Genomic DNA, 27989 nt, shown 5'->3' with positions numbered 1-27989 from the left:
CTCCTCTGCCCAGTTATTCCCTAATATATTGACTCTGGACTCTCTTATGAAAACATTTATGTTTGGCTTTACAACATATATTAATAATATATAAATTCAATACTAAAATCCCCAAACAAGAACACTTTGAAAACACTGAATTCATGTTTGAATTCTGTGGTCACGTGAAGTTTATGTCAGTGAGATTCACAAAAATAATAATTATGATCATTCGGTTATGGAAGTGTTTTCGTTTCTGGCCAACGATCACTTTTTCGCACAACACCGGAACCAATGTCACGAGTGGTTAGCGTTTACATCGGGATAAATATGCGGCGGACCACCGGAACCGGAAAAGCGTGTTCCGATTACGACAGTCGAAGTTTGCGCTGGTTACGTTTGGACTTTTCCTTTGTCTCGTGTTTACTTTTGCGGGGTCGAACATGTGCGTTTAGTCGCATCGGCGGTCGAACTGATACATGTTTAAAAAGATGGCCAAAGAAAAGCGACACCGGAGAAGAGAGTCGCCGGAGCGGGAGAGCAAAGTGAAGATAAAGGAGGAGAAAGTGAGCCCCGTTAGGCCACAGACATCCCGACGCTCCCGGTCCAGATCCTCCAGTCCCCAGAGGAGGAGAACCAGCAGGTTGGTACAACAATAACATCCCATGGTGTCGCTATTGACGTGTTATTGTGTTATTAACCCCCGCACACGTCCGCCATTAAAGCGCTAGCATGGTTTGATTGTTAGCATTTGACGTCACATGTACAAACCCGGCTGGTCGCGTGGAACGGAAACAGTGCTATGTGTTTGAGGACCGGTGTTTTATTCTCGACTCAGTGTCCGTGTTCTGCGTCCAGGTCCCCGGGCAAGACGAGGGAGCGCTCCCCGAAAAGAGGCAGCAGATCCCCGAGGAACCGGAGGAGTCCCCCGCGCGCTGGAGCTGATGTCAAAATAAAGCGGGTGATTTAGGTTTTTTTCAGATATCTGACGAACAACGTTGACGTAAAGAGGCTTCAGGGTATTTAACACCTTCACAGACATATTGCGTTGTCCAGAACTGGCCCCCTCCTCTGCTGCTGGTGTGTATTTTGTGCTAAATCACCCATTAGACACTGGTGTTACTCTGGGTACCTGGTTTCTAACGCTCAAGCCAGGGGTTTGTTGTGTATTAGGAGTGGTCAGCACCATAAGTTGACAAAAAAATAACCAGAAAACAATTTTCAAATAAACTCAAATTTGATCTGAATCCAACAGGCTCAGCTTGTTGTGTACAGAGACAATATTTGCTAGTGTTGTGATGGGAACTCAGGGTTGTAATGATGCATCGAATCCACAGTTCGGTTCATACCTTGGTTTGATATCTGAGAGACTGGGGTCTTATTGGGTGCATAAGAAAAAGCAGCTGAAACACCCAAATGTGGATTCAGTGCGTGCGTTTTCCTCCCACTGTCTCAATGTCCAGAGATCAATTTGTAAAAAAAACAAACAAAAGTTTCTCTTTGACCTCCTCAATAACGTCTCTGAAGAAACCAGTCCCTTCCGTGTCGGTGCCGATTATGCGGTGTTGTGATTGGAGTGTGACACATGCGCACACACGCAACAGGTGGCAGCGTGTGGGAGTGGGAAGGGAGATGTGTCGCAGAACTCTCACCAAAAGAGACAAATAACAGAACCCTTTGGTCAATTTAGTCGAATCTCTTCACCAATTAAATAACAAATATTATTTTATTACACTAACATTAGAGTAAAGAGTAAACCTCTGAATTAATAATAGAAAGGCTAGAATACAGTAATATGTTCAAGTGCAATGTCAGTAACTCATTGTTGTTTTTGAATGATTAATAATCTCTCTTCTGTCGTCTTTCCTAATGTTTTCTCAGGAGCGGGATGAGCATCGGGCTGCTGATGGCGGTGCTGGTGGTGGAGCTTGTGGTGGTGGTGCCGCCGGTCGGAGGAGACGAAACGACCAGCCCGAAGAGGGGCGGAGCCGGTGGGAATCGGACAGACCGCGGGAGAGAGAGCGCGGCGGGGACCGACACCGAGATCGAGAAGCGCTCTCCTCTCAACAAGCCGAGCGACAGCAGCACAACGAGCGGCGCAGGGAAAACCACCAGCGGCGCGGGGAAAACCAGGAGCAAGATTTCGGGGCGCCCGACGGAGGGGGTGACGGTGCAGATGCTCCTCCTGTCGATAAGGAGAAGCCCGACTTTGGACTGTCGGGGGCGCTCACCGAAGATACCAACACATTCCGAGGGGTGGTGATCAAGTACAACGAGCCAGCCGAGGCTCGAATTCCCAAGCGCAGATGGCGACTTTACCCGTTCAAGAATGACGAGCCCCTCCCGGTCATGTACGTTCACAGACAGAGTGCCTATCTGTTGGGGCGGCAGAGAAAAATTGCTGATATCCCCATTGACCATCCCTCGTGCTCCAAGCAACATGCGGTGTTCCAGTATAGGTAAGAATAACAATCGTTTTAAATTGTTTTTTTAATCAGTATAATTTAGACCGATATATTCAAATCTTGGTACTTTTTTGAAAAGTGTTTTACTTGATTATGAGTAAACGTGTCTAATATGTTTGTGTTTCCTCAGACTGGTGCCGTTTACCCGTGCAGATGGGACCTCTGGCCGCAGGGTGAGGCCTTACGTCATTGACCTCGGTTCGGGCAACGGCACCTACCTGAACAACCAGCGCATCGAATCCCAGCGCTACTATGAGCTCAAAGAAAAGGACGTTCTCAAGTTCGGCTTTAGCAGCCGCGAATACGTCCTCCTGCACGAGACCTCAGACACGAGCGAGGTGGACGTCAAGCAGGACGAGGAAGACGAGGAAGACGAGGGCCTCGACGAGTGAATCTCTCCCATGGACTCTGTTTCCTCGGTTCATTCAGGTTAGACAGCATCGTCATCGGTGATCAGAGCTGTGTCTGTAGGGAGTGGAACAAGGATTTAATCTGTGGGACTTAGCTAGAACAATGGAACAAGGCTGGTTTGTGTATTCTGTAATTTACCGAACTCTTGTTTTAACCTGCCACAACTGTCTCGAAGAAGACTTATACTCTCAGGTTGTTTGTGCAATGTCTGTGTGATGCATGACCGATCTCTCATCTGACAGTGCCCATCATTTACAAAGTGCTCAGTGCCAGATAACGATATCTCGCTGGATACAGTAGTTAAATTTATATTTTTGGATCTCAGCACTGAGTACAAAGAATACCTGAAGACTAATCTCTCTCGTCTGTATATGATCAAGTGGAATGTGAACTTTGCATTCATGTTAAATAAGCACCGCTTATTGCCAGAGAAAACATACATACAACTTTAAGTCATATTGCCTTTTTGCTTTTGTAGTGCAGGGACAATAGTTGATGTTGTGTGTATTTAATGACTTCCCTTTTTATTTTTGTCTGTTCAGAGGCCCACAGCATTCATATTAAGATTTTCATTTTTCTACTGTAAATAAAAAAGAAAAAGTCCATTGTCTTGGTTTTAATGTAGACCCCTCTTCAGATCTGTCTCTTTTCTATTGAGCTTTGTTTTTCAATACATTAAAAAAAAATAAAAGATGTTATGTGATAATAAGATTAAGAAGATTAATCATTATGGACATTTATCACTAATAGAAAGACCTGCTTTGAGAATTGCTTTACGTTATAAAGTTTAGATGAACTGTAATGTTTTACTTCTAAATTCAGACAAAACTAGACTGTTTGAGTTGTTGGCTGGATTTCCAGAAACAACAGGTTTCCACAGAAGAGCTTGGTGATGGATTGGGCGTGGGTAAAAAATTAAAAAAAACTATACAAATTGTAGGCGTTTTTGTCTAAATATTGAATCTGAATGTTGGTAAAGGAAGGAGATGTTGGGAGTTTACCGAGAGCGGCTTCCCAGTATAACCACCTGAGGGAGACTGGGAAAAGCCCTGGGACGCTTCATCAAGCATTTATTTAGTTACTTCAGGTGGTGTGAACTTTCAAATTAGTTTATAAAGTTTACTTACACTTAGATTTACCTTTTACCTTTAGAATCAGGGAAGGTTGGAAAACTTATGAATTGTACCTGGTAAAATAAAAATAGAATTGTGTGTATAACACCTTAAATTGTATTATTTTATAAAATTGTAAATATGTCGGAGGGAATTAAAGAGGTTGAGAGTCTTGAACAAATAAGTAATCAATGAAGTGCTGGGTGTCATTGATGATAAGAGAGAGCGACTGTAACCATCCCACTTTATATCAATACTTCTTTGTCTAAATTGTGGTTCTGATATAAATTACTTTTTTTTTATTATTTAATTACCCATAACCATGGATGACCACACCTCCTCCTGTTTATAATGGCGCCACCCCGTGGAGAGGAGTGTGTCCCAGAAGGTCTCAGATGAGGAGGTGGGTCCAGCACAGGCACAGATCCTCGCTTTGCTTCGTCATCACAGATCTTCTACGGATTTGTTTGGGAAAGATGGTTCACTAGTGTGGTGAAAAGCTGAACTGAAAAATTAGGAGAGATCTCAATGGTTTTGCTTTGGTGGAAAAGTTGGTCACTTTTTCCTAAGGTCACTTATAACGTGCTCATATTAAACATGTTTATTTATTAATCCTTGAGAGGTGACACCGATATTTCATCTCACTCTCTCATTGTGACCAACACTATCCGCATTTCAAGTATCAGGAGATTTTAAGATAGAATTTATGAGAAAATTAAAGGCAAAGTTGGCTACTTTCTCATAATAGCACTCATAAACTGCTCCTATTAAATATAACTTTTTTAAATCCTTGAGAGGCATATACATATTAAAAAAACTAAAACAATCGTATAAGCATAAATTAATAAATAAAACATCATATAAAGATTTTCTCCACTTGTTACTTATATTGTGAGATGAACTCATATTGTGAGTTTCTGTGGAGATGGAGATATGGTATAATTTGGTTTGATAGTGACATTTAATGAGCCACCACTATTATTATTATTTTATTATAATTAATTATTCCTGGTATAGTTTCATTCAGTAATGTACGGTGGCAGCAGCAGGGGTCATGTGAGAGTCGAGGCCGTGGCGTTTGGTTTCAGTCTATAACCGGCGCTCGGGCGGGCGGGCGGAGCAGGAGCAGCCGAGGGGGGCGGGTCGAGCGGAGAGAGGAGCAGCAGGAATGTGGCAGGAGGTGAAAGCCGAGGCGGAGACACACCTGGGAACTTTCAGAAACACGCAACCCAGTCGAGCGAGCCCCGACCCGGGCAGGAGCTGAGTCCGAGGAGACAAGAAGAAGAAGATGTTCACCACGGAGCGCAGGAGGATGAGCCGGCGCATGAGTCTGCACGAGGTGAAGAGGAAGGACCCGGTGCGTGTGTCCGCCGGGAGCTTCTGGCAGGACTCCCTCGCGATGGAACTGAGCTCCAGCGGCCCCGGGAAGCAGCTCGTGTCCCCGCGGAGCCGCACCAGGGAGGTGTCCGTGGCCTACATCGTGAACGAGGACGCGTCGGTGCCGCAGACGGAGGAGAACTTGTCCCTGAAGAGTCTGAAAGAAGCGTGCGCGGACGCACACGCCGCCTTCAAGACCATTCCGTTCGAGCGGCTCTCTCTGGGGACCACCGACATCCTGGATAGTTTCTACAACGCAGGCAAGTGCAGGCACGCGGACACACGCACGCCGCAGGCAGACAGCCGCTCTGCTCCAAATTACGCAAACTTTCCTCAAAACTTACTGACGTTTTTACTCCACAGACGTAGCGGTGGTGGAGATGAGCGACTCCTTCTGTCAGCCCTCCCTCTTCTATCACCTGGGAGTGAGGGAAAGTTTCAGCATGACCAACAACATCATTCTGTACTGTTACAAACAGGACAGTGACCTGCAAGCCCTTAAGGTAACAACACACCCATCTACTGTCTGTTCTATTCTGTTCTATCCTATCCTATCCTATTCCATTCTATAAACAAGACAGTGACCTGCAGGCCCTCAAGGTAACTTCACATCAACCTACTGTTAGTTCTATCCTATCCTATCCTCTTCTATTCTATTCTATTCTATTCTGATCTACAAACAACACAGTGACCTGCAGGCCCTCAAGGTAACTTCACATCAACCTACTGTCTGCTCTATTCTTTCCTATTCTGTTCTATTTTATTCTCTTCCATCTTATTATGCTCTATTCTAATCTGTTCTATTCTATTTTGTTGTGTTCCATTCTGTCCTATCCTGTTCTATTTAATCCTATTCTATACTATTCAGCTCTATTCTGTTCTATCCTATTCCAGCCTATCCTATCACGTTTATATGATGAAGATGAGGAAGATATTATATCAATGATAAACGCCAAAGATAATTTGAAATCAGTTGTATGTGTGTAAGATATGAACTGAAATAGTATTAAAAGCCAAACAACTGCCAGCTGATGTGTGTGTGTGTGAGAGTTTGTCCCTGTGTGACGTGTGTGTTGTCGTCCTCCAGGAGCAGTGTGGAAGTTACACCTTCATCCCGTACGTAGTGTCCCCTCAGGGTAAAGTGTTCGCCTGCGATACCGCGATAATGACCGGCATCAAGGAGCTGATGCAGCCGAGCTTCCAGCTGGAGCCTCTCCTCAAGCCGCTGGTGGAGAGGCTGGTGCATCTGCTGAGCAACGTTCACACTCAGTCCAGGTCAGGCGCTCGTAGCACGGCTCTGTTCACCGACATGTGCTTTGCCAAAAACATCATCCTCTCAGATTACACACGCACCAGCACACACCGGAACTGGCTGCTTGAGTCCGATGCTATATGACCTTTCTGCTCTTGACGCTGACAGCGAGTACTTCAAGGAGTCGATCCGGCACGAGATCCGAATGGCCCGGGAGCGGTTCAGCGGCCAGGCCCTGAGCGACGAGCTGAGCAACATCCAGAAACGCCTGGACAGCGTGGAGCTGCTCACCCCCGACATAGTTATGAACCTGATATTGTCCTACAGGGACGTCCAGGTGTGTGTGCAGACATTTATGTGTGTGTATGTGTGCATTCTTTATTGTGGAATTATAGTTGTTTATTTACAATCATATGAAATAGAGGTAAGAGCCTGTATAGATGTAACACCACTGAGGTTTCAAAGGATCTCTTGTAATAGAGTATTGCATGCCATCAAATGTGAGCCTGGTTAATAATGCATGGTAATTCTACACCATCTCATTGCAGGACTATGATGCAATAATAAATCTGGTGGAGACTCTGAAGCACCTGCCCATGTGTTTGGTATCCAGACATCAGAATATCCAGTTTCACTACATATTTGCTCTCAACAGGTAACGTGGCTCCTATTGTTCTATAAGTAAACGGCTGGAATCTCTCCTTCTGTCTTTTTAAGTATATTTATAAACATCAGCCTGAAGTCTTTATTCAGCCCTTTTGAAGTATCAAGGGCTTTTCGTCAGCTGATACTTTCTCATTTGATCCCATGTCAGGAGGAACCACCCTGGAGATCGCACCAAGGCTCTGGAGAACATTCTGCCCATGGTGGAGTCGGGGGGGAAGGTGGCATCAGATGTCTACTGCCTGTGTGGACGCATCTACAAAGACATGTTCATGAGCTCCGCGTTCACCGATCAGAGCAGCAGGGACCAGAGCAGCAGGGACCAGGCGTGCTATTGGTACGACCCCTTTGTGTGTTATTTGTACCTAATGAGAACTTAAGGTATTTAACATCTGCCTGGTGTTATTATACTTGCAGCACGTTTACTTTGAATTATTATTCGTGCCCCCGATGTGTTGGTGCAGTGGTATATTCCAGGTAGTGTTTATCTTTGTGTTGTTTCCTCAGGTATGGACGAGCTTTCGAGACGGAGCCCACTCTGCACTCGGGCATTAACAACGTGGTCCTGCTGATGGCAGCCGGCCACGAGTTTGACACTTCTATAGAGCTGCGTAAATCAGGTGAGACACAGAATGGGTCACAGATCTGCATCACATGATCTACGAGGGAAATAAATATGATTTTCAAATGCATACAATGATAAAAAAAAAAAAAAGATTCAATGTGTACACAAATTGTTTGGTATTTGTGTTTGTGTATTTGCATATGCAGTTGTGAACACCGAGAGTTGTATTACCTTTTTAATTCATATTTGCAAATGTTATTTTTCACTTTCAGATCATGTGATTTTCAATCAATTTCTTTTCCGTATTTCTGAGACAATTAAATGCAAAAACAAATCTTTGAGCATGTGGACACAATACAACTTCATGGTCTCTAGTTTTACTGTGTCATGAAACATACTATTGATGTGTTATAGAATATGTGATGCACAGATTACCCTTATATTTGCTACACTTTTTCGTTTTCCAACTGAATGAGCTTATAGCTGTATCATGTGTTTTCCCAGTAATTTGCATTTGTAAAATGATTTGTGCTGATTCATTTGGTTCATATATTGATTTGTGCCGCGCCCATGCGTTGCTGTCTAGGTGTGACGTTAAGCTCCCTGCTCGGCCGGAAGGGGAGCTTGGAGATGATGAGGGACTACTGGGATGTCGGCTTCTACCTCGGAGCCAACATCTTAGTTAACGAACACAGGAAAGTCATCGAGGCCTCGGAGAAGCTCTACCGGCTCAAGGCTCCGATATGGTGAGGTCCAACCACCAGATCTCGATTAAGCACTTATCAGGTTCATCATCATCATCAGGTTTCAGTCACCAGAGCATGTGTGTTTCGTTTTGACTGCTTCGTTTAAACGTTTAAAAAAGACAACCCTGTGGATTAGAAATATTCCTCCAGCCTTATTTCCATATTCATGTAATGTGGATTAATGAGAGCTGTGTGTTCCTCTTGAGGTACGTGGCATCTATTATGGAGACGTACATCTTGTACCGTCAGTTTGCCAAGCCGCCGGAGGTGAAGGCTCCTAAACAGGACACTGTGGACTTCTGGATGGAGCTGCTGCTGCAGACCTGTAAACCCACGGTCTCCACAGGCCGCTGCCCGGTAAGACCACATTGAATAGATAACAAAAAACAGACAACTCTCTGTTAGCTGGTATCTGGTCAACACACACACACACACACCGAAGCCGGAGTACCCAGATAAAAAACACACACACAGGGAGAACATTCAAACTCCACACAGAGAGACCCCGGCTGAAACCAGGTCTCCAACCTTCTCTCCATGTTGACCTGTTCTAAATGATTTGAAATAGATTTTATTTTATGAACTGCTGGTTTCCAGGTGCTGATTCTGGAGCCCAGTAAAGTCCTGCAACCGGCTATCGTGTGCGTGAGTGAGGAAGATGAAAGTCGCACTGTCCAGTTGAAACACGTCACAGCCTTAAAGGTATGTAGACCCTCTGTCTCCACCAAGCCTCCCTCTTGACTGATGTGTGACCTGCAGTACACTCTCAATAGGACAAGGAGGAAGGACATTTTCTTACACCAATTTATGATCCGGTGAATGTTTAATCCAGGACGGGTGTAGGTGTGTCTCCTTGAGCGTCACCATGTGTGAAGCACATTTATGATCCTCCTTCCTCCCGGGGAAGTTTATTTGCTTTCTCTTTTCTTGCACGTCTGTGCATACATGCAGAACCTGCTCCTTTCCTTCTTTCTTCTCACGTCATCTTTTGATTTTCACAGAAAGGCTTACACCAGTGGACTTTCCCGGCCTCTGCAATCCGCGGAGTGAGGTAAAGTGCAGTGAAGCATCTGCTCTCAGTTCTGGGTGTGTCCCGGCCGACGGCAGCGCCAGAGGACCCAAAACACAGGGGTTGCCTGGGAAACCTTGGCTGTCGGTCGTATTTTTGTTCTGTCAATATGATCTTCAGGCTTCTATTTGCATGCAGCTTTTTGTTCATCCACTATGTACTTTGGACTCGTATGCAGATTTGCCACAAGGGCAGTTATTAAGCATTACCCCCAAAACACTTTATCTGCATATCCTGAATGAATCAATTACTTCCCACCGTTTGTTGACCTAAAGCTGATACTGAAATTCAAACAGGAGCTATTGCTTCCTGCAGCAGTGAACGGGTTGATAGCACAGGCTTTAAATCGGTGCACGCATCCTTTTTAGCAGAAGGTTAATTCGAGCTAACCATCCCCAGCTCCAGGACTGCCAACAGTTAGTTGTATTTTGAGACTACTTTTGTAGACCCTGTGACAAAAAATGTCTTCCCCCTGTTTCTTAAAATCGTCATCTTATCACATGAAATGCCAGCAGAGAGGATTGTGTGTGTGTGTTTGTGTGTGTGTGTGTGGTGTGTGTGTGGTGTGTGTGAGTGTGTGTGTGTGTGTGTGTGTGTGGTGTGTGTGTGTGTGTGTGTGTGTGTGTGTGTGTGTGTGTGTGTGTGTGTGTGTGTGTGTGTGTGTGTGTGTGTGTGTGTGTGTGTGTGTGTGTGTGTGTGTGTGTGTGTGTGTGTGTGTGTGTGTTCCAGACTTTGATGCCGAGGAGACTGAAAGTGACGCTCAGGGAATAGAGCTAAAAGACCCAAATACAAAGGTCGGCCTCAGAGCGCTAGGTCCTCGAGGTCCTCAGGGTCATGTGCTCTAAAGAGGGGGGCATTCTGTTAGAGGAGGTTCTTGTTTACTTGTTTTGTTGTGCTTGTGCTGTAGCGACAGTAATGAGTGATCATGACGAATCACAAAATCATTTAGGAGTAAACAGTTAAGATGGGGAAGAAATATGAATGTGTTGCGGTGATGTTGTTGTGAGTGGTTCACCTAGATTTGTTCTGGAGTCCCATCATCTTAGAATAATTAAATTGTGTGTTCTTCCCTCTTAAGTGTTTCAAGAATGATGAGCGGAGCTGCTCCTGTACGTCCACTACAACTCCGACGACTTCCAGCTCTGCTTCCCCTCCGAGCTTCACTGCGAAGGGTGAGCGACTAATGCAGGTTCAAAGATACAGCAAGCACAGTGTTTGTGTGTGTGCGTGTGTGTGTGTACGTGAGAGGCAGTGACATGTTTACTGGCCCACTGACTGTGCAGATAAAGACCTGCAGCCTGGACCCTGCAACAGATCATTACAGGGTAATAGTGAACAAGCTTTGCAGACTGTCTTTGCTCTGAATTCTCCAGACATCATTCTGCTGTTATCACACACAGGCTCATTAGGATATTTACTCAACGGGCTGGAAGAGGAACGTTTCTTGAAATTTTCTCACACAGGATAATTTTCAGAGGTCATTCTGGAAAGAGGCTTAAAGCTCTATGGATTTTTATTGGCAAAAATAAATTCTGCTCAACTGGTTTTACGTGTAAAGGCTTCTGCTGTGTATTATGTAATTGTTGTCTCTTTAGTTTATTTACTTATACTCCCTGAAACACACTTCAACACACGCTTCCCAGAGAGCACATGTTCATCCACGTCACTGTCTTCTTTCCCCACTGTTCCAGTTTCTGCGAGCTGGTGAACTCTCTGCTCCAGCAGGCTGAGGACTCGGCTCAGGACATGAATCGTCTGACTGAAGGAATACTCGAGGTCTGTTTGTCGGCCTTCACTCTCTGTTCGAGGCCTCGCTTGCCTCAACAAGCAGAACAAAAAGGATTGTTTACTTCTGGAGGAAAATGTCAATTCTCCGAAACTGAGACATTCCTTCTGATGATGATCATAATTTGGCACCGTCTACTGTTTTTGTTAGTCAATTGATAAACACACCAGAATGTAACTTTTGTTTTTATTCTTAAAATACGGGACTAAAGTGAAACATCTTTTCTCGTAACATTTCCTCTCTTACACCACTTGTGCTTTCTCATTCATACCGATCTCCTCTCGTCCACAGTACATCTATGAGACCAACGAGAACCAGGACAAGGTGGTTCTGGGTAGAGGGACGTACGGGGTGGTCTACGCCGGGAGGGACCTGAGCAATCAAGTACGCATCGCCATCAAAGAGATCCCCGAGAAGGACAGCACGTACGAGACAAACCTCTTTCAGTCTGAGTCGTGTCTCACTGGGAGACACTGAGCTCCACTGTTTCTCACGTTAATGCTTTTTTTCCATAATGCCATAATGGAAAGGATTTGGCAGACGCCACGCTCACTGGCACGCTCTGGATCACCGCTGCTCTTTAGGAAACTTTTGGGGGGAGGCGGATACGTGTTTAGTTTTCATTCCTTGCACATCACTCCACAATCTGCACAAAGAGCTCAGGCCTGTGCTGCACTCGGTGGCACATGGGAATGATTCAGTGGAAGGGAAATGTGATCTTTAAATGATCTTTAGATGCACTTGAGCCAAAGCTCTCTGTGTCCAAGTTGCAGCAGAGTGTTTGTTTCTATCGCTCCTCTGATGTGGTAATCATCAGGCTGAGCGGAAAGAGGTGAAGATCCCAAAAAACAGAAGGGGGGGGGGGGGGCTTTCAGTGTGGCGCAACAGCAGCTGTCATGTGACATCGTGCACTGGCTTTTTAGGGTTGTTCAGGGGAAGAGTGATGAATGTATTTTTAAATGGTCAAATCCTCTGTGCATCAATTTATGAATGGAAATTTAAAAAAGAGCAATGTAGTAATAATTTGGTCTGGTATAGAAATGGTTTATATTTCACGTGGTAGGGCTGGGCGATAAGGCCAAAAATAACACCATATAAAAAATATCGGTTGATATTGATAATTATTAAAAACATTTCTTTATTATTATTTCTATTATTATTACACCGATTTTTGCTCCAGAGTGAAGGCTGTAGTTTTAAACTCTTACATGTTATTCCTCCTTTCTGTGCTCACACAATGCATTAAATATAATGATGAATATAATATTGCTATAATTATTATAATTGTTGTTATTGTCTTACTGCCCCGGCCTAACAAGTTGTTATACCCTGCAATTACAGTTGTCACTTTCACTTACATTTCCAAATGAGGTGTTTAAGCGATGAGGAAATCCTCCTCTCAAACCTGTCCTTGTTGCCCCGTGTTCCAGGTACTCGCAGCCCCTGCATGAGGAGATCGCTCTGCACAAGAGGCTGAAGCACAGGAACATCGTGCAGTACCTGGGCTCCGTGAGTCAGGACGGTTTCATCAAGATCTTCATGGAAGAAGTTCCAGGAGGTAGTGATCCCAACAGTTCAACAAAACTGTTTGACCGCCTTGAAAAATATTTAATGAAAGATCACACCTCACTGGAGGAAACCTAACACTTAACCCAACTCTAAAAGAAATGAATTTGCCCTCTGTCCCACTGTGATGTGTTGAGGTATTCAAATGCATGTGTGATAATGCAACATCTACTGAAAACCTGTTTAGGGAAGTTGTTGGTTCCAGAGAACTCCTGCCGAGCCAGGGACAGTGACCACATGTTTGTCTGACATCACCGGGTGTAGCTGAGAGTTGAGAAATACACCCAATTTGCCACAAAAAGAAAAATGAATATCCTCAAGTGTCTTTTATATTTTGTTTTCCCCTCTGCCCCTTTAAACGTGCAGGAAAAAACGTATTTATCACAATATTGTATTGAATTCTATTCTATAAATGAACCAGCATTTTTTTCTATTTCCCATCATTGCTCGTAGGCAGTTTGTCGTCTCTGCTGCGCTCCAAATGGGGGCCTCTGAAAGACAACGAAGCCACCATCATATTCTACACCAAGCAGATCCTGGAGGGGCTCAAGTATCTCCACGACAATCAGATCGTCCACAGAGACATTAAGGTGAGCTGAACCCCCAGGGACTCTGTGAGGAAAACGTCATATGGAGGTTTTTATTTTGCATAATAGAACTTTTGGACCATCTTAATGTGCGATTATGAATCTGTGCTGCAGGGGGACAATGTTTTAATCAACACGTACAGTGGAGTATTGAAGATCTCTGACTTTGGAACCTCCAAACGTTTAGCAGGGATCAACCCCTGCACTGAGACATTTGCTGGTAGGATGCTGCTTATATATAACGATGTTTTTTATTTCTTAAGTGATTTACAGTCGCTGCATTCTCGTCATTTTCGTGATTTCTCACCAGGAACTCTTCAGTATATGGCCCCAGAGATTATAGACCAGGGGCCTCGGGGTTATGGGAAGCCGGCTGACATCTGGTCCCTCGGCTGCACAATTATAGAAATGGCGACAGGCAAGCCCCCCTTTCATGAGCTGGGAAGTCCCCAGGCGGCCATGTTCAAGGTAAAGAAGGGAAAGTTGTTATGGCTGATAGTTAGAAATGTGAAAGATATGAAGGTTTCTGTGGTTGTTAGAGGGACTTTAATAGATTTGGACTGAAATACAGATAATTGGACTCAATCCTTAGATGGACTGAAAAGTGTTTCACAGACATTCATGATTCCCAGATGATGCATGCTAGATTTATGTGTGTGTGTGTTGTGTTGTCTGTTTGTGCATGTTAGCGTGGTGATATTATCATTTAGCACATAATATTGCTGTAGTAAAATGAAATTAAATGGACATATAAACTATTTCCTTTACAGGTTAATGATGATCTGCAAGTAACCTTTACACATTCCTGTCTAGGTTGGCATGTTTAAGATCCACCCCAAGGTTCCTGAGTGCATGTCGGACGAGGCCAAAGGTTTCATCATGAACAGTTTTGATCCAAACCCGGACGACAGAGCCACGGCCACAGAGCTGCTGGCGAACGCCTTCCTCCGGTCGTCCCCCAGGAAGAAGACCAGGGCTCCGCAGGAAGCCGAACCCAAAGACTCCCTTTCTAGTAAAGAGATTTCACTGCACTTTAAACTCACACACTGCTCTTCTACCACACATTTGGTCAGTTGATCTTATTTTCACATCTGTTTTAAATGTTACGGTTATGTCTCTGTGTCTCTGATTCTCATTCTAAAGGGAATTTCTGTCAAACCTTTATTATTGCACATATTTTGTGTGATAATATCATGACACCAGGTAGAGATTTTGATCAGGGACACAAAGCCACTAACAACCGTCTTGTGTTTGCAGCTGACTATCAGCGCAGCCTGTCTGTGCCCATCTCCATCCTGGTTGAGGACACTGATTCATACTCAGGTTCTATCGACCTGTCCTGTTCCCTGGACCTCCGGACATCCCTGTACACCTTCAGAACACGTGAAGCCTCCGAGAGCCCCCCCAGCACCAGCAGCTTCCTGCCGTGAGTTTTAATATTACTCAACAAAAAATGAAAGCCTTCTAATCTCTGCGTCTGGCAGAATCACACAGGATCTTACGTGGCAAACCACAGTGAGGTTTCAGTCAGGGTGTCTGTTGAGGCTGCATCCTTTTGGTGTAACATCACCATACCCACTGCCCAAATAAACCATATATTGCCTGTGAATTGCATAGATTTGATTTATTAATTTGAATATCTTGCTGCTGTCGGCATGTGTTTCTATTTCTGAGCATTTCAACCCCTTGTTTTTCTTGCATCTCTGTTGTTGACATGGTGTGCTTTACCTCTCTGTTGCCCCCTGCTGTCCAGAATACCAGAGGACTCTACATTGGACATGTGCAGTCCTGCCTCAACAGAGGAGAATATGGGTCTGTTCATGCTGAGGAAGGACAGCGAGAGGAGAGCAACTCTCCACCGGGTTCTCACCGACGACATCGCTCACGTCATCGCTCACATACAGGAGTCAGTGCCTCAGGTGGGTGGGGGGGTGGGGTTTATAAAGTCACAACAGAACATTGTGTTGAAATCTGTTAACTGTAAGTTCTTTATCAGACAGATTATTGATTCATCATCAAGTTTTGAACAGTTATTATATTTCACAGACGCTGTTTAACAGAGTCAACAAAGTCTGAGCTAATTGGCAAAGACGTGTTTCCTCAAACGAGCTCTGAATATTTGGATCCCGTCTTTGGAAAGATGTTGCTCAAGATGCTCAAGCATGTTGTTGCTCCGTTCAAACAATATTAGTACCTGTGTGTGTTTGAGCAATCGCCCGGCACGACTATCTGCAGTGACTGGAAAGTTAATATTAAAGTTGGCATGCAAAGTTAATAACAAGAAAAACACCTAGAGCCTGCAGGTATTTTCACCTCTTTTTTTACTTTGGCATTGGTCTTAAAAACACTTTGCCCCAGAACAAACAGTACACTTGTTTTCGTTTCCTGTCCATGACTATTTCCAGTATGAGAACAATAAAAAAAAAACATGTTACTATTTCTGTTTATCTATGAATTCATTTTTTTCTGTCCAAAGGTCGGGAAGGGGTCATCGCTCTCTGCAGACCACATCACAAAGCTCATTGGTTGCCTGCGAGACAACATCCACTCCCCGGACAGGAAGCAGCTGACCGGTGGTTTGCTGGACGTCCGGGCAGCCCTGCTCGCTGCCACAGTACCTGTGAACAGCCTGCAGGCGGTGCTGTTCAGCTTCCAAGATGCAGTGAGTCGGCTCGCAGACTTTTTCTTCTGGTGATTATTCAGATGTCTTTGTCTTATCGGGGTCGAATTAAACCAACCGCTGTGCCCGCAGGTGAAGAAGGTGCTGAAGCAGCAGCAGGTGAAGCCTCACTGGATGTTTGCTCTGGACAATCTCCTGAGGCAGGCGGTACAGGACGCCATCTGTGTGCTGCTACCAGGTAGAGCTCCATCTTTTTCTACATGAGTATAAGAATATGGGTTTTAATTCTAAGAGAGAGACAAGCAAATACTGGACACTAATATCATCCAATTTGCCACAAAAAGAAAAATGAACATTGTCTAGTGTCTTTTATATTTTGTAACTGACTAGATTTGGGTGTTGTAAGGTCACAGTGGCCTCACAAAACATGTGTTCGGCCTCTTGAACATTTCATCTCAAGTCTGCCTTTAAGGAATTTCTTCAAATGTTAGAGTGACTGCATTGGTCGTGGAAGGCAAACATCTGCTCAGGAGGAATTGTCCATTTTCATGTATTTATTTAGTTGTTTATTCCTGTGAGTGATTTTTTCCCTTGTCATTGTTGCTTCTGTTCATCTGCCCCCCCCCCCCCCCCCCCTTCCTCTCAGAACTGAAAATCCAGCTGCAGTCCTCGTTTGAGAATGACTGCACCGCTGAGGAGCTGAATTCTGACCCCGACACTCCTGTGCTTCTCGTGCCTGACCAGCTGGAGGCGCCAGCATACCTGGAGGAAACCGAAGAGATAAACGACATCACGCCCACCGCCGACCGCTACTCTCCCACAGACCTGGTCCTCAGAACCAGCTGTCCCCTCAGCGAGAAACTCAGAGAGCTGCGACTCGAGACCCAAAGGTGACACTCAGCTTCTCTTTTTTATCATGATGCCAGGCTATTTCTATTTCCGATGGTTTTCAACATGTGTCCAACAATAATCATCAGTTGAAATCATGCCTTTAAAATGACTTTTCATGACCACACAATCAGACATCTATGTTTAAATGAGACATTTCTGCTGAGTGACGATGGCTGTCTGTGTTTCAGATTACTGAGTCAGCTGAGTGAGAAGGAGAGGGACTACCAGGATCTGCTCAGGAGCTCAGTCCACAGGAAACAGGAACAGATAGATGCACTGAGGAAAGAGGCCATCACGGACGGTAATGTTTTCTCTTTTACCACACAGACACTCTGGTCTAAGCACCAGGTGAGGTCGATATTGTTTCCCCCATGAAGTCTGGACATTTTCAGGTGAATCACTGTCACCAGTTGGTCTTTCTCACGTGTAGCAGACACCATGAGATTCACCTTTGGTTTAGCTGAGTGGTGGCACCAGGGGAGAGCGTGAAAGAGACAGGAAAGACATGTAATCATCACTTGACCTTGCTCGCTGTGAATTCTACACACGAATAGAATCAGTAGAGCACACACCTCGGCCAACTGTCCCCATATAAAACTACAATTAACTCTGCACACACTTGTAAATATCAGTCTTCTAAACATGCCTGATTGTTTTCATCAAGATTCATTAATTATTCCCTTGGAAATTAGTGAAGATTTAAAAAATCTTGCCATCCACTTACAAATTCCACAAACATCTTTATTTCTGTACGTAGCTGTTCATCGCAGAGCAGAGGTAATTGGGAGACATTTTCAAGGGGAAAACCAAATGACAATGTAACAGTGGAACACACCCTCTAAATATTGTATTTATGTAAGAAAATAGACTGGGAAAAATCCAATTCTTTCCTTTTAAATAGTTGTTATGTGGACCTTTCAAGGAATCTGTCTAAACCTCCATATCCAGGACACTGAGCAGGTTCAAATCAACATTCAAGGAAATGTACATGATCTGGGTCAAGTGTCACCATCAGGGACCTTGATTTACAAACAGTAACTCTTTGTTTTCCCCCTGCTGGTAATATGTGATAAGTAACATAAACCACATTAAAATTGAGGATAATGAGGATACTTTGAACATCTGCTTAGTTTTTAGCCATTTCCTAAGAGTTAGTCAGAACTAGTCTGATGATCAGCCACACAAGCAGCAGCATGATTACACCGAGGTGACCAAGCCCTCCGTGGGCTCATTAATACGCTGAGTGATGTTTCATTACTGTTTCTAAACACTTGCACCAGAGGATGCCAACCACACCTCAGCTTCAGGCTCTGGATATCTGCTCGACTGGTTCCTGGCAGAGGCGTAAACCATCGCATCATCGGCTAATGTGCTCAAACTTGACTCGTCAGTTCGGATAATGATTTTAGAGTCTGGCCGTGGAAACACAATGAGTGTTTCTGTCTGTGTGTAACACTGATACCATGACATATTCAATGTCTCTAGCTTGCACCAAGTGTCAGAACAGGAAGCCTGAATGGTGTTTTAATGTCTTTACTTTACAGGAGGTGAATCGACTTCACAGAAAACACACAATCCAGAGATGAAGGCGTTGGTGCATTGGCTCAAGTCTGTCCCTGTAGATCAAGATACCATTGATAAGGTAAACTCTGCCTTCCTTGTTCTACTTCCTGCTGAGGCTGGTATTACTCATCCACCCTCCGTTAATCCACACCTGCACGATCCTGTTCTCTCTAGTTGCTCGCCCACAAGTTCACCTTGGACTGTCTCCTCCACATGGCCTCCAGGGACGACTTGATGTATTGTGGAATAAGGTGAGTCTCCTCCATCCGTCAGCCTCACAGAGATGTTGGAAGGGAAGTGGCTCAGAGGTGGTGGGGGTGAGGACAGAACAGTGTCTAAGGTCAAGTGGATCTAGGAGTTGATTCATGTGGAAACTGTGAGATATAGCATAAGGTAATTGTGTCATACACCTGTGGCTTTGCTTGTCTCTGCTTAAACATTCGGGCAGTGGCAGACCTATGATTTTCTAGATCAGGGGCATTAAGGGGGCCACAATTTATTCAGGTGGGGGGGGGGGGGGCAATATCAGAATCAGAAAGTATTTATTGCTAAGTAGGTTTACACCTATAAGGAATTTGCTCTGGTTATTGGTGCATGCAATGAACATAGAAACATAAAGACTTAAAAACACAATAAATACAACACACATTGGAAAAGCATTAAACAATATATATTTACTCACTATTTACTTCTTATTTTACTCCCTTTTTCTAATATTTATACAAAGTAACATTTATTTAGACATAAACATATCTAAATAATAATATATAATAGATAAAAGATAAAAAAAAAGTGAAGTAAAAAGTGCACATTGAAATCATTACTTGTTTACCGTTATCTCTATAGCTTCAAGCAAAGCAGATTGTCATGTTTATTATGCTGCTTCACAATATCACCAAACTAGGTCTTTTGTCAGTGTTGTAATCGAGAGACCCCCTAGAGGCTGAAGTTATGTGTTTCATGTTTGATTCTATTTAAATCTCTTTTCCTCTGTGCCATGTTGCCTGTTCAGAGGCGGCATGCTGTGTCGACTCTGGGCCGACATCACACTTCGCAGAAAGACAGAGCTCAGCAAACACAATGAGGACAGCGAGGACACTCTCCTCTAATGGACGCTGATGTTGTACATCAAAGGTCAGACTTATTGACAGGCCGGTCCTGTGCTGTTATCTGGAGGAAGAGAAGCAGCGATGAACACAACTGATGTACAGGCGAATAGTTTCTGGACCTCGTGAATTTATATTTTAAACATACTGATCGCTGCTTCCGGTTTTTGTGCATCTACAATTATCTGGACCCAGAAACTTGCTAGCATTTCTTTTTAACATTTTCTCAGGGCTTTGGCAAGTGGGAAAAGAAGTTATACCTTCATAAATAAGCTGTGTTGTAGCGTACTGATTGATTTGCAAAGTAGCTCAACATTATTTTAAAGATGCCTTCTCATGAGGCTGTTTTACAGAAAACTTAGCCGGACCTAAGTTTTCAAGAGTATTCTGTATCTAAACCTGTTGTTTTTACCATGAATCCTGTTTAAATCTCCTCAAATAATAAACAGGAACATTGAATCCATCTGACTGGCTTCTTATCTGCATGCAGCTGTTTGTTTGGAGTGGGGTCCAATGAGTGGGGGGGGGGGGGGGGGGTTGACGTAGCGGCTGGAAGAAGTGATGAAGTGGTGGACAGTCTTTAAATTCCACACGTGTTTCCTCATCTGTTTTCACTGTGTTGACATCGCCTAGGAACAGTGTGTGTGTGTGTGTGATTGTGTGTTTGTTTGTGTGTGTGTGTGTGTGTGAGAGTCTGTGTGTGTGTGTGTGTGTGTTTGTGTGTGAGAGTGTGCATGTTTTCTCTTGTAGCAACTCCTCTGAGTCGATCTAATGTTTTAATGAGGACTTGTTTTTCCTGATGACTCATTTTGTCAGGTATTCAGTTATTTTAGGTTCAACGGTTCAAAATTAATAATGCATGAAATTCTTATTTTCCGTCTACCTGGATGTATTGAAATGTGAGGAGAATTAAAGAAAACATAGATATGAATGCACGTTTGTATCCACTTATCAACATCACATAAATACTGAATTAGACAGTCCTGTGGTTAAAGGGATTTTGCAAATCAGATATTCTGGAATTATCGGTGTAATTCAAAATCTCTTGTAAGTGTAAGAAGACGTTTTCATTCAGTACCTGATTTCTTTACCTCAGTCTTTCTTGTTGTGTATTCTCAGGAGTCGTGTGCTGGATGAGGATGTTTCATTTTCATGATGAACTGCACAAACACTAGTTAACTGCCACTTGCATGTCGGCACCAGTGCTCTGTTAATAGAGAAATGGCTTCATTGAGAGACGGGGCGTTATGGCACTCACTCTTATGAGTAATGCTTTAGTCACTATCTGGCTTTTAGCTATTGGCTGTAACTGTAATGACTAATGAGGTGTTCATATCCCTCTGACATGGCCTCGTGTGACCAGACAATTGGAGCGTGATGATGTATGACTAACAAATATGATATTCCATGAGGATGTTCTACATTTGTCATTTTATTAAATTGTTAAGCAATGATTGAATTAGTCATCAACATGCTGCAGCCCACAAACAACAGCAACCCCCCCCCCCTGCTATCTGGTTTATGACTTCCATTATTCATCAGCATCACAAAGTCCAAAAAAAACTCTACCAATCATTTTTATCCCGCTGGAGCCAGTGGACTGATCAGGCCTCTTACAGTGAAGCTGGAAGCATCTGATTTACTTCCTCTAGAATCTGAACCAACAAAAAGGAGGGAGGCCGGTAAATCAAGCTGGGAATCTTCCTCGTGCGTCCTTGGAGGGTGTCAAAAAGAAAATGAACTCACGTCATCAACCAAATTCAATTAGGCGTCATCCCGGCCTCTTGTTCCACTCTGCTGCGTCACTTTTATTGTGATAAATATATATATAAATATATAAGGTTCTCTTGACATTTGACAAAAATAATCGTTTGAGTTTCTACATGTTTTAAATGATACAGAATACAGTCCTCTTATATATAATATAATAATAATATGTTGTTGTATAAGTGTAATATTGTTCGGGGGTAAATTAAAACATATATTTACGTTTCTCTCTGTTTATTTAATGTAAACTCACATACAGCAGCTGTCGTCGGGTTTGACAAACTGATTCTAACGTGCTCCGTTTATAATGAGTCCCATTGTCTTAGAGATACACAGATAGAAGCTGTCACCTCAAACTCATGTCTTATTACAGATAATTGAATGTAATGCACGTGCAATCCCCTTGAGTTTTCTAATAAGCTTTGTAACAATAGCATTAGGATTGTCCGGCTAATGGGAAGCAACCTGTTCGGCCCTGATCAGACGCTGGGAGGCACAGAGTGAACGCGGAGGAGAAAACCTGTTCACAACGGAGAGAAGCTCAAAGTCAAGGTTACAGTGTTCTCTCATCGTTCACACTGACAATGGAGCTGATGTCCTGAAACCTGCATCGATCTTCTTGCCGTCGTTGTAATAGATTTTTGATTTCTTTGTCACATTCTTTAGTTTTCCACATTTGTTCAGTAGTGGGCTATAAGGAAACTATATCTGTGTTGTCATAAATGTTCCTCTGTTCATCCTTTGATAATGAACTCTCCCTCTCTGCTCTGCATGGAAGTGGAGCTAAGCCAGCGATGGGCAAACAATGAGGACTGCTGTCAGCAGGATTTTGTCAGGGTCTTGGGGGGGGGTTGTGGGTGCCACACTGGGAGGCCCAGGACCTCATGGGATTAGTGAGCTCACCCTCTTCCTTGCCAGCTCCCATGGGACAGGTCTTCCCTCGCTGTCCTGGACTGAACTCACGTGCAAAGGAGAGAAAAATAAGACAATCCCCTGTAGGTACTGATTTATAAATAGAGCAGTGGTGTTGCAGCTCAGACTTTCTCCTGCACTCTGCAGATTAAACCCTTGAGTGCACCATCGCTTTGAGTGCTGGTTAGAAACCAATTCATCATTTGTTTTACGAGATAAAATTAACTCTAACTACTTACGCACACATTCACTACATGCATGCACAGATCCAGTGTGAGTGTGAAACATGATCACGTGACAAGTTAGGAGAACATTTTGTGCATTGCTGCCACTCCCCCGGGTGTCGAAGCAATTTACTGTGTTGATATTTTCACCCGTATATAAATAGAAGGATTTATCTCACACATGCTTCAGACATATCTGTATATTGTTAGATTCAGTGGTTGCCATTCACTGCCCTTTTGCCTATGATGCAGCATTTTTCAAGTTTTAGTTTATTCTCATAAAGATAATTCATGGATATTGATCAGGGATGTTAAGGGGACGGATATTTATGAGTGTGTGCAATTTGGTGCATATCCAAATACATTTAATCAATAAATGAATGTGTATTCACAAGGGGACTCTTGGGCCTTGTCAATTATCAATTGCTGCTGCAGGATTAATCCTCTGGAGCTTTGGTTTTGTTTTGGAACCTCAAGAGAAGAAGAGAATAATCTTACAACCTATGAAGCAGGACGTCAGTATCGTCACGTTATCTCCTCTGTTCCACGTTTTGAGAAAGGATCGCCCACAACAACAGACATGACACTGACACATAAAAGAGTCACAACTACAATAGTTACAGCAGTATTCCCCCACCAGTTCTGGGGGGGCGGGTTAAGGAATTAATCCTGGCTGTAATCCAGGGAGTTGAATTAAAAGATTAATTTTATATATGTGTGTGTGTGTGTGTGTGTGTGTGTGTGTGTGTGTGTGTGTGTGTGTGTGTGTGTGTGTGTGTGTGTGTGTGTGTGTGTGTGTGTGTGTGTGTGTGTGTGTGTGTGTGTGTGTTTGTGTGTGTGTGCATGATTGCATACTTACACATGTGTAAGAGCATTTGTGTTTACATGTGTGTCACAAATCTTCCCTGTGGCTCGACCTGTTTACCTCTGTTGTGTTGGTGTCGCTCTCTCATTCGTACTGTACAAACCTCAATCACTGATTTCAATCAAAGTGTAGTGACCTTAAAACTTATAGCATCGATGAGACCTTACTATGAGAGTGTGCAATTCAACCGAATTTAAACATGCAATAAGACACCAAACATCTGCATGTCATCATTGTCATTGTGGATGTCTTTTCACGATGACACAACCTTTAGCTGCTTCATTACATCCTTGCACTTCCTCTAGTTAGTCTCCTACGTTCTCTGCTTCTTTTATCGTCTCTTTTTCCTTGATAAACTTCTTCTGAGAAGGAAAACCACCACATTAGGTTAACGTGCCTGTTTGCACCTTGTGTGATGACTGCGCGACATGTTGCTGCTTGCGTTCTCTTGATTGGTCAGTTTAACCTCACGGAAGCTCAAGCTGTTGTGAAGGTTTCCCTCCTTACAAATGGAGCCAGGGGTCAAAGGAAAAGCACTCCCGCCCTCTCATTCACGGCACTGCTAAACCCCCTTGCCCCCCTCTCTCTCTCTCTCTCGCTCTCTCTCGCCCTCTCTCTCTCTGTGTCATTGTTGGTTGTCATGGAAATGAAAGCACAAGGAGTGGGGGGGTTGTATTATTGAAGCAGTTGTGGGATTGGTAGTGGGCTGGAAGTTGGGTATGCTGTAATGGAGCGATTCATGCACTCACAAACAGGGAGTGCGGTGGAGCAGAATGTCGGTGGAGGGGCTGGGGGTGGAAGAGAGAGAGAGAGAGAGAGCGAGAGAGAGAGAGGCAGAGAGGCAGGGAGGGAGGGAGATGAGGAAAAGGAGAATAGATAGGGGCCCCGGGGGTCGAGCGGAGAGAGGAGCCAACTCCACGTGTTTTGGCCCTGCTCCTGACTGATGGCACGTTTTGAGGCGTTACGTCATGGTCTGCCAGGCTCCGGGCTGTTTGAGACATACTGCTGCGGAATCACATTCCACGTGGACGAAGTGCAATGAGCCCATGGTGATTCCACCTGTTTGTGAGGAGGCCGGGAAGAACCTTCGAGGGAGGAGCCGTGCATGAGGTGTTTATTAGCAGCGGCGGCCCGTGTTAGCTGCCGTCTTTATTGTGCATCCATGTGGGGAACGGTCTGAAGTGATAGAAGTTAAAAATAGACCTGACAATTCCATGAATAAAGACTGATGCTGTTGTTTACTGGTCGACTTCAGACCCTGGTGTTACATCCACCAATGAGATTACGTTTTATGTTATAGTTAGTAGGATTATGGAAAAAGGACAAGACGGATCATCAAAGATCTTGGAGGAAGGAAGTGAAATGAACGAGGGAATAGCGAAGGAAAAATACACTGGCTTTAACATTTTGAGATTGGGCATTTTTCAACAGGAAATTCACCTGAAGCTTGAAAAAATCAGGCATATTGGTTAATTTGCCAGTGAGAGTGTGTAATTTCATGCAGATCCAAACTAAATTCTGGATCTGTGGTTTGGTAAGAGGTTTCAAGATTCTATCAGCTGCAATATGTAAAAAATATGGACAAGGAAAATCCATGCAATCTTAAAAAGTAGATGTAGAGTCTAGTTTCTTGTTTTAACTTCACTGTAGAACTCGTCACTAGAGTTGTTATTCAGTTTTTTATGTTTTCTGTTTGTTGTGGTCGACCTTTCTGTAAATTTATTTCAACATCTGCGACCTCACAAGACATGCAAATGAGCACAGAGGCAAAGAAACATCAGTGTCACATATAATCTAAAGCTGAGTTTCATCTTGTCCTGTGTTTGGTCGTTGGGTGATGCAAAGAAGTAGAACATAGGGTTTCATCACATTTTCTGCTCGGTCATACTGATGCAGTGGTTGGTGTAGTTTGGGTCACTAGAAGAATGCGTCGACTTAATGGGATCTACAAATTTGCATTACATTGCCCTCCTGTTAACAAAAGAAAGATGGAGGATGTTTTCCAGGTCTTAGCCTCCCTCGGTCACACTGAGGCATCGCCTGCAGGTTCAAACACACTGTATCTAAAACATGCAAATTACAGGACTCTTGGTTGTGAACCTTCTGATACAGCAGGACCTCCCAGCCCTGTTGAAAACCCCAGTCCGCAATGACAGGCAGACTAAACTCAGATGATTCAAACCAAACAGGGCTCTTTTTTTGTTTTTTATTTCCCAGCACCCCAGAGAGAAACACAAAGCAACTGGCAACTCTCCCACACTCTATCTCTCCGTCTACCTCTCTCCCTTGCGCTCACACACACTCTTTTTTCCCCAGTGTGACATGTGATGTAGTGTCTGATTCAATCACGCTACAGGAAACAAAAGACAACACGGCCGTAAATTATTGAATCTGCGGGCCCCCTTCACGTGGCGCTGACGTCTCACCATAATGAGTCGAGGCGGTGGTGTAGCAAAAAATAGTGTCACTTTCTGGGACTGAACCGACAACCTCAACTCTGGTGAGGATATCGCTGAAATCTTAGAACCGCCTCCGCTGAACGTCTTTAGCTCCGACAGATTTAACAAGTGCAAACAAACATACTCCTGCACTAAATCCATCACAGTAAGTTAGCCTCAGCTCCACCCTCCCCGTATGCTACCCCGCCCCTGCTGCTTGGAGTCCAGCCGTTTGCTAGAGGCAGAGATAGTGTGTGGAGAAGTCTATAACACAGGCAGGGTCCACGTCCTCTGGGGACATTGGGGACATTCCTGCTATTGTTGTTTCATTACGAGGCTGAGGGTTTACCCCTGCCTTTCACTGGACCTGACCTCTAGACTCGCTGTCGGTGGTGCTGACCATGTTCCTCGGAACAGAGAGTGTGTGCGATAGAAACTGTTTTGGTTCTTCATTGGTCTTATAGGAAGTAAAGTATTTAAACTTAGACCCACTGGTGTCATAGTAATTTGGTTGCATTTGTACTTGTGTTTGAGTAAATTAAAAAATGAACAATTATGCTTTCTTACAGTAGCAGTGTGGCTGAAATAACTTTACAACCATTAGATGGATTTTCATGAATTTCTGCACAAACCTTCATAGTCCCCAGAGGCTGAACCCAGTTTAACTAGGTGATCCCCATACGTTTGTGTAGTGCAAGTATTGTTGTTTGCAGTTCTCCGTAATAAAATCCCGAGACAACCATTTGTCAGGAGATTTTGCTTAAACATTCATGCTCCCCCGAGATAACGCCAGCTGATACTGGTGATCCCCAGACTCTTGCTTGGTGCAATGATGACAGTGTTATTTGACTTTGGTGTTCCTGGACTCATGTGTATTGCCAGTTTGAGATTGTTTTTTTTTTTTGCAGTTCTGAGCGTTTTATTTCTCAGGACAAATATTAGATTGATTGCAAAAATATGGACCAGACAGATATGATTTTACTCTGACTTGGATTATTCCTATTGAAGTGGTTGCAGTTTGGACGCCAAGTTGAAACTCCCAGTGAGCACATTTCTTTTTAATCAAATAAAATTTCTTCCAGTCTTCAGTCCCTACCTGATCACCTGAGTCTTTTGGTTCTTCCTGTGGAACTGTACTCTGTTAGTTCCTGCTCAAACAACCCAGTACTCAGAGAGAAGATCAAGCCTCACCTGCAGGTCTCTTTTCTTCTGCAGTATCAGTTGAGTTGATTTTACTTGATCTCAACTCAGCCAGTTTCATTGTCTCGATAATAGTTACTCTTGTTTGTTTACTAATGCATCAATGTCTCTTCATAGCAACACATTTTGTGAATGGTCTTATTAGTGTTCACTGTTAACTGCTCCATTTCAGTGCTTGAACTTCTTACGTTGATTAGTGGCACTTTAACGAAATCTGTGTGTGTGTGTATGTGTTTGTGTGTGTGTGTGTGTGTGGTGTGTGTGTGTGTGTGTGTGTGTGTGTGTGTGTGTGTGTGTGTGTGTGTGTGTGTGTGTGTGTGTGTGTGCGTGTGTGTTAATTGGGGGGTTCAGCTGCAGCTCAAAATCAAGTCCTATCTTGAGCACTCAGCGGTGGATGGACGAGGAGGGTTCCTCTACTCCCTGTGTGCAGTAGAGGGTCATGAGTGGTTTGCTTATGGAGGAGATGCAGGTTCAAAGCCTGCCGATGATGTGAGGGCAAAAAAAAATTTAAAGGCATCAGACTGCATTTCTGTGTGTCTGTCAGACCTTCAGACTTTCATGATATGCAACATTTAAAAACATCTGGTGGAGGCCAACTCTACTAATTTCTCCTGTTTGCATCCATCTTAACATTTAACGGCTCATTAGCACAGCATGGTACAGTGATGTGTGATAAATGGACAAATGCCCCCTGACTTAGAGGTATGCTTTTATCAATGGCACTTTAATTTTTTCCTAGACTGTCGACCAAAGCAGCTGATATTCTGTCTAATGTGAAAACCCCGTATAAATAACAAGGGTAGTCTGTTTTAAGTTTGGTTTTAC

At 43.9% G+C, this 27989-nt stretch overlaps 2 protein-coding genes across 2 annotated transcripts; both read left to right on the top strand.

The window, feature by feature from the left end:
* Positions 1-324: 324 nt before the first annotated feature.
* snip1 (Smad nuclear interacting protein) lies at positions 325-3460 on the top strand. The gene is made up of 4 exons (XM_062399559.1): positions 325-622; positions 838-940; positions 1861-2438; positions 2575-3460. The coding sequence occupies exons 1-4, from the start codon at positions 459-461 to the stop codon at positions 2834-2836; spliced, it is 1107 nt and encodes a 368-aa protein (XP_062255543.1). The 5' UTR covers positions 325-458; the 3' UTR covers positions 2837-3460.
* Positions 3461-4960: 1500 nt separating this feature from the next.
* On the top strand, positions 4961-20221 carry si:ch211-1i11.3 (mitogen-activated protein kinase kinase kinase 5). The gene is given in 29 exon segments (XM_062399623.1): positions 4961-5604; positions 5708-5847; positions 6432-6619; positions 6765-6933; positions 7145-7251; positions 7411-7596; positions 7767-7879; positions 8411-8570; positions 8777-8927; positions 9168-9272; positions 9572-9631; positions 10727-10742; positions 10745-10811; positions 11331-11415; positions 11717-11850; positions 12856-12983; positions 13445-13581; positions 13693-13798; positions 13889-14046; positions 14392-14590; positions 14836-15004; positions 15332-15497; positions 16055-16240; positions 16331-16436; positions 16845-17088; positions 17278-17390; positions 18634-18731; positions 18827-18903; positions 19665-20221. Coding segments are annotated over 29 exon segments (4014 nt in total). The 5' UTR covers positions 4961-5255; the 3' UTR covers positions 19762-20221.
* Positions 20222-27989: the final 7768 nt, after the last annotated feature.

This window comes from Platichthys flesus, chromosome 11 (assembly GCF_949316205.1).
Source record: "Platichthys flesus chromosome 11, fPlaFle2.1, whole genome shotgun sequence".
NCBI lineage: Eukaryota > Metazoa > Chordata > Actinopteri > Pleuronectiformes > Pleuronectidae > Platichthys > Platichthys flesus.
The sequence above is the reverse complement of the archived record's forward strand: the minus strand, read 5'-3'. Positions and strand labels throughout refer to the sequence as shown.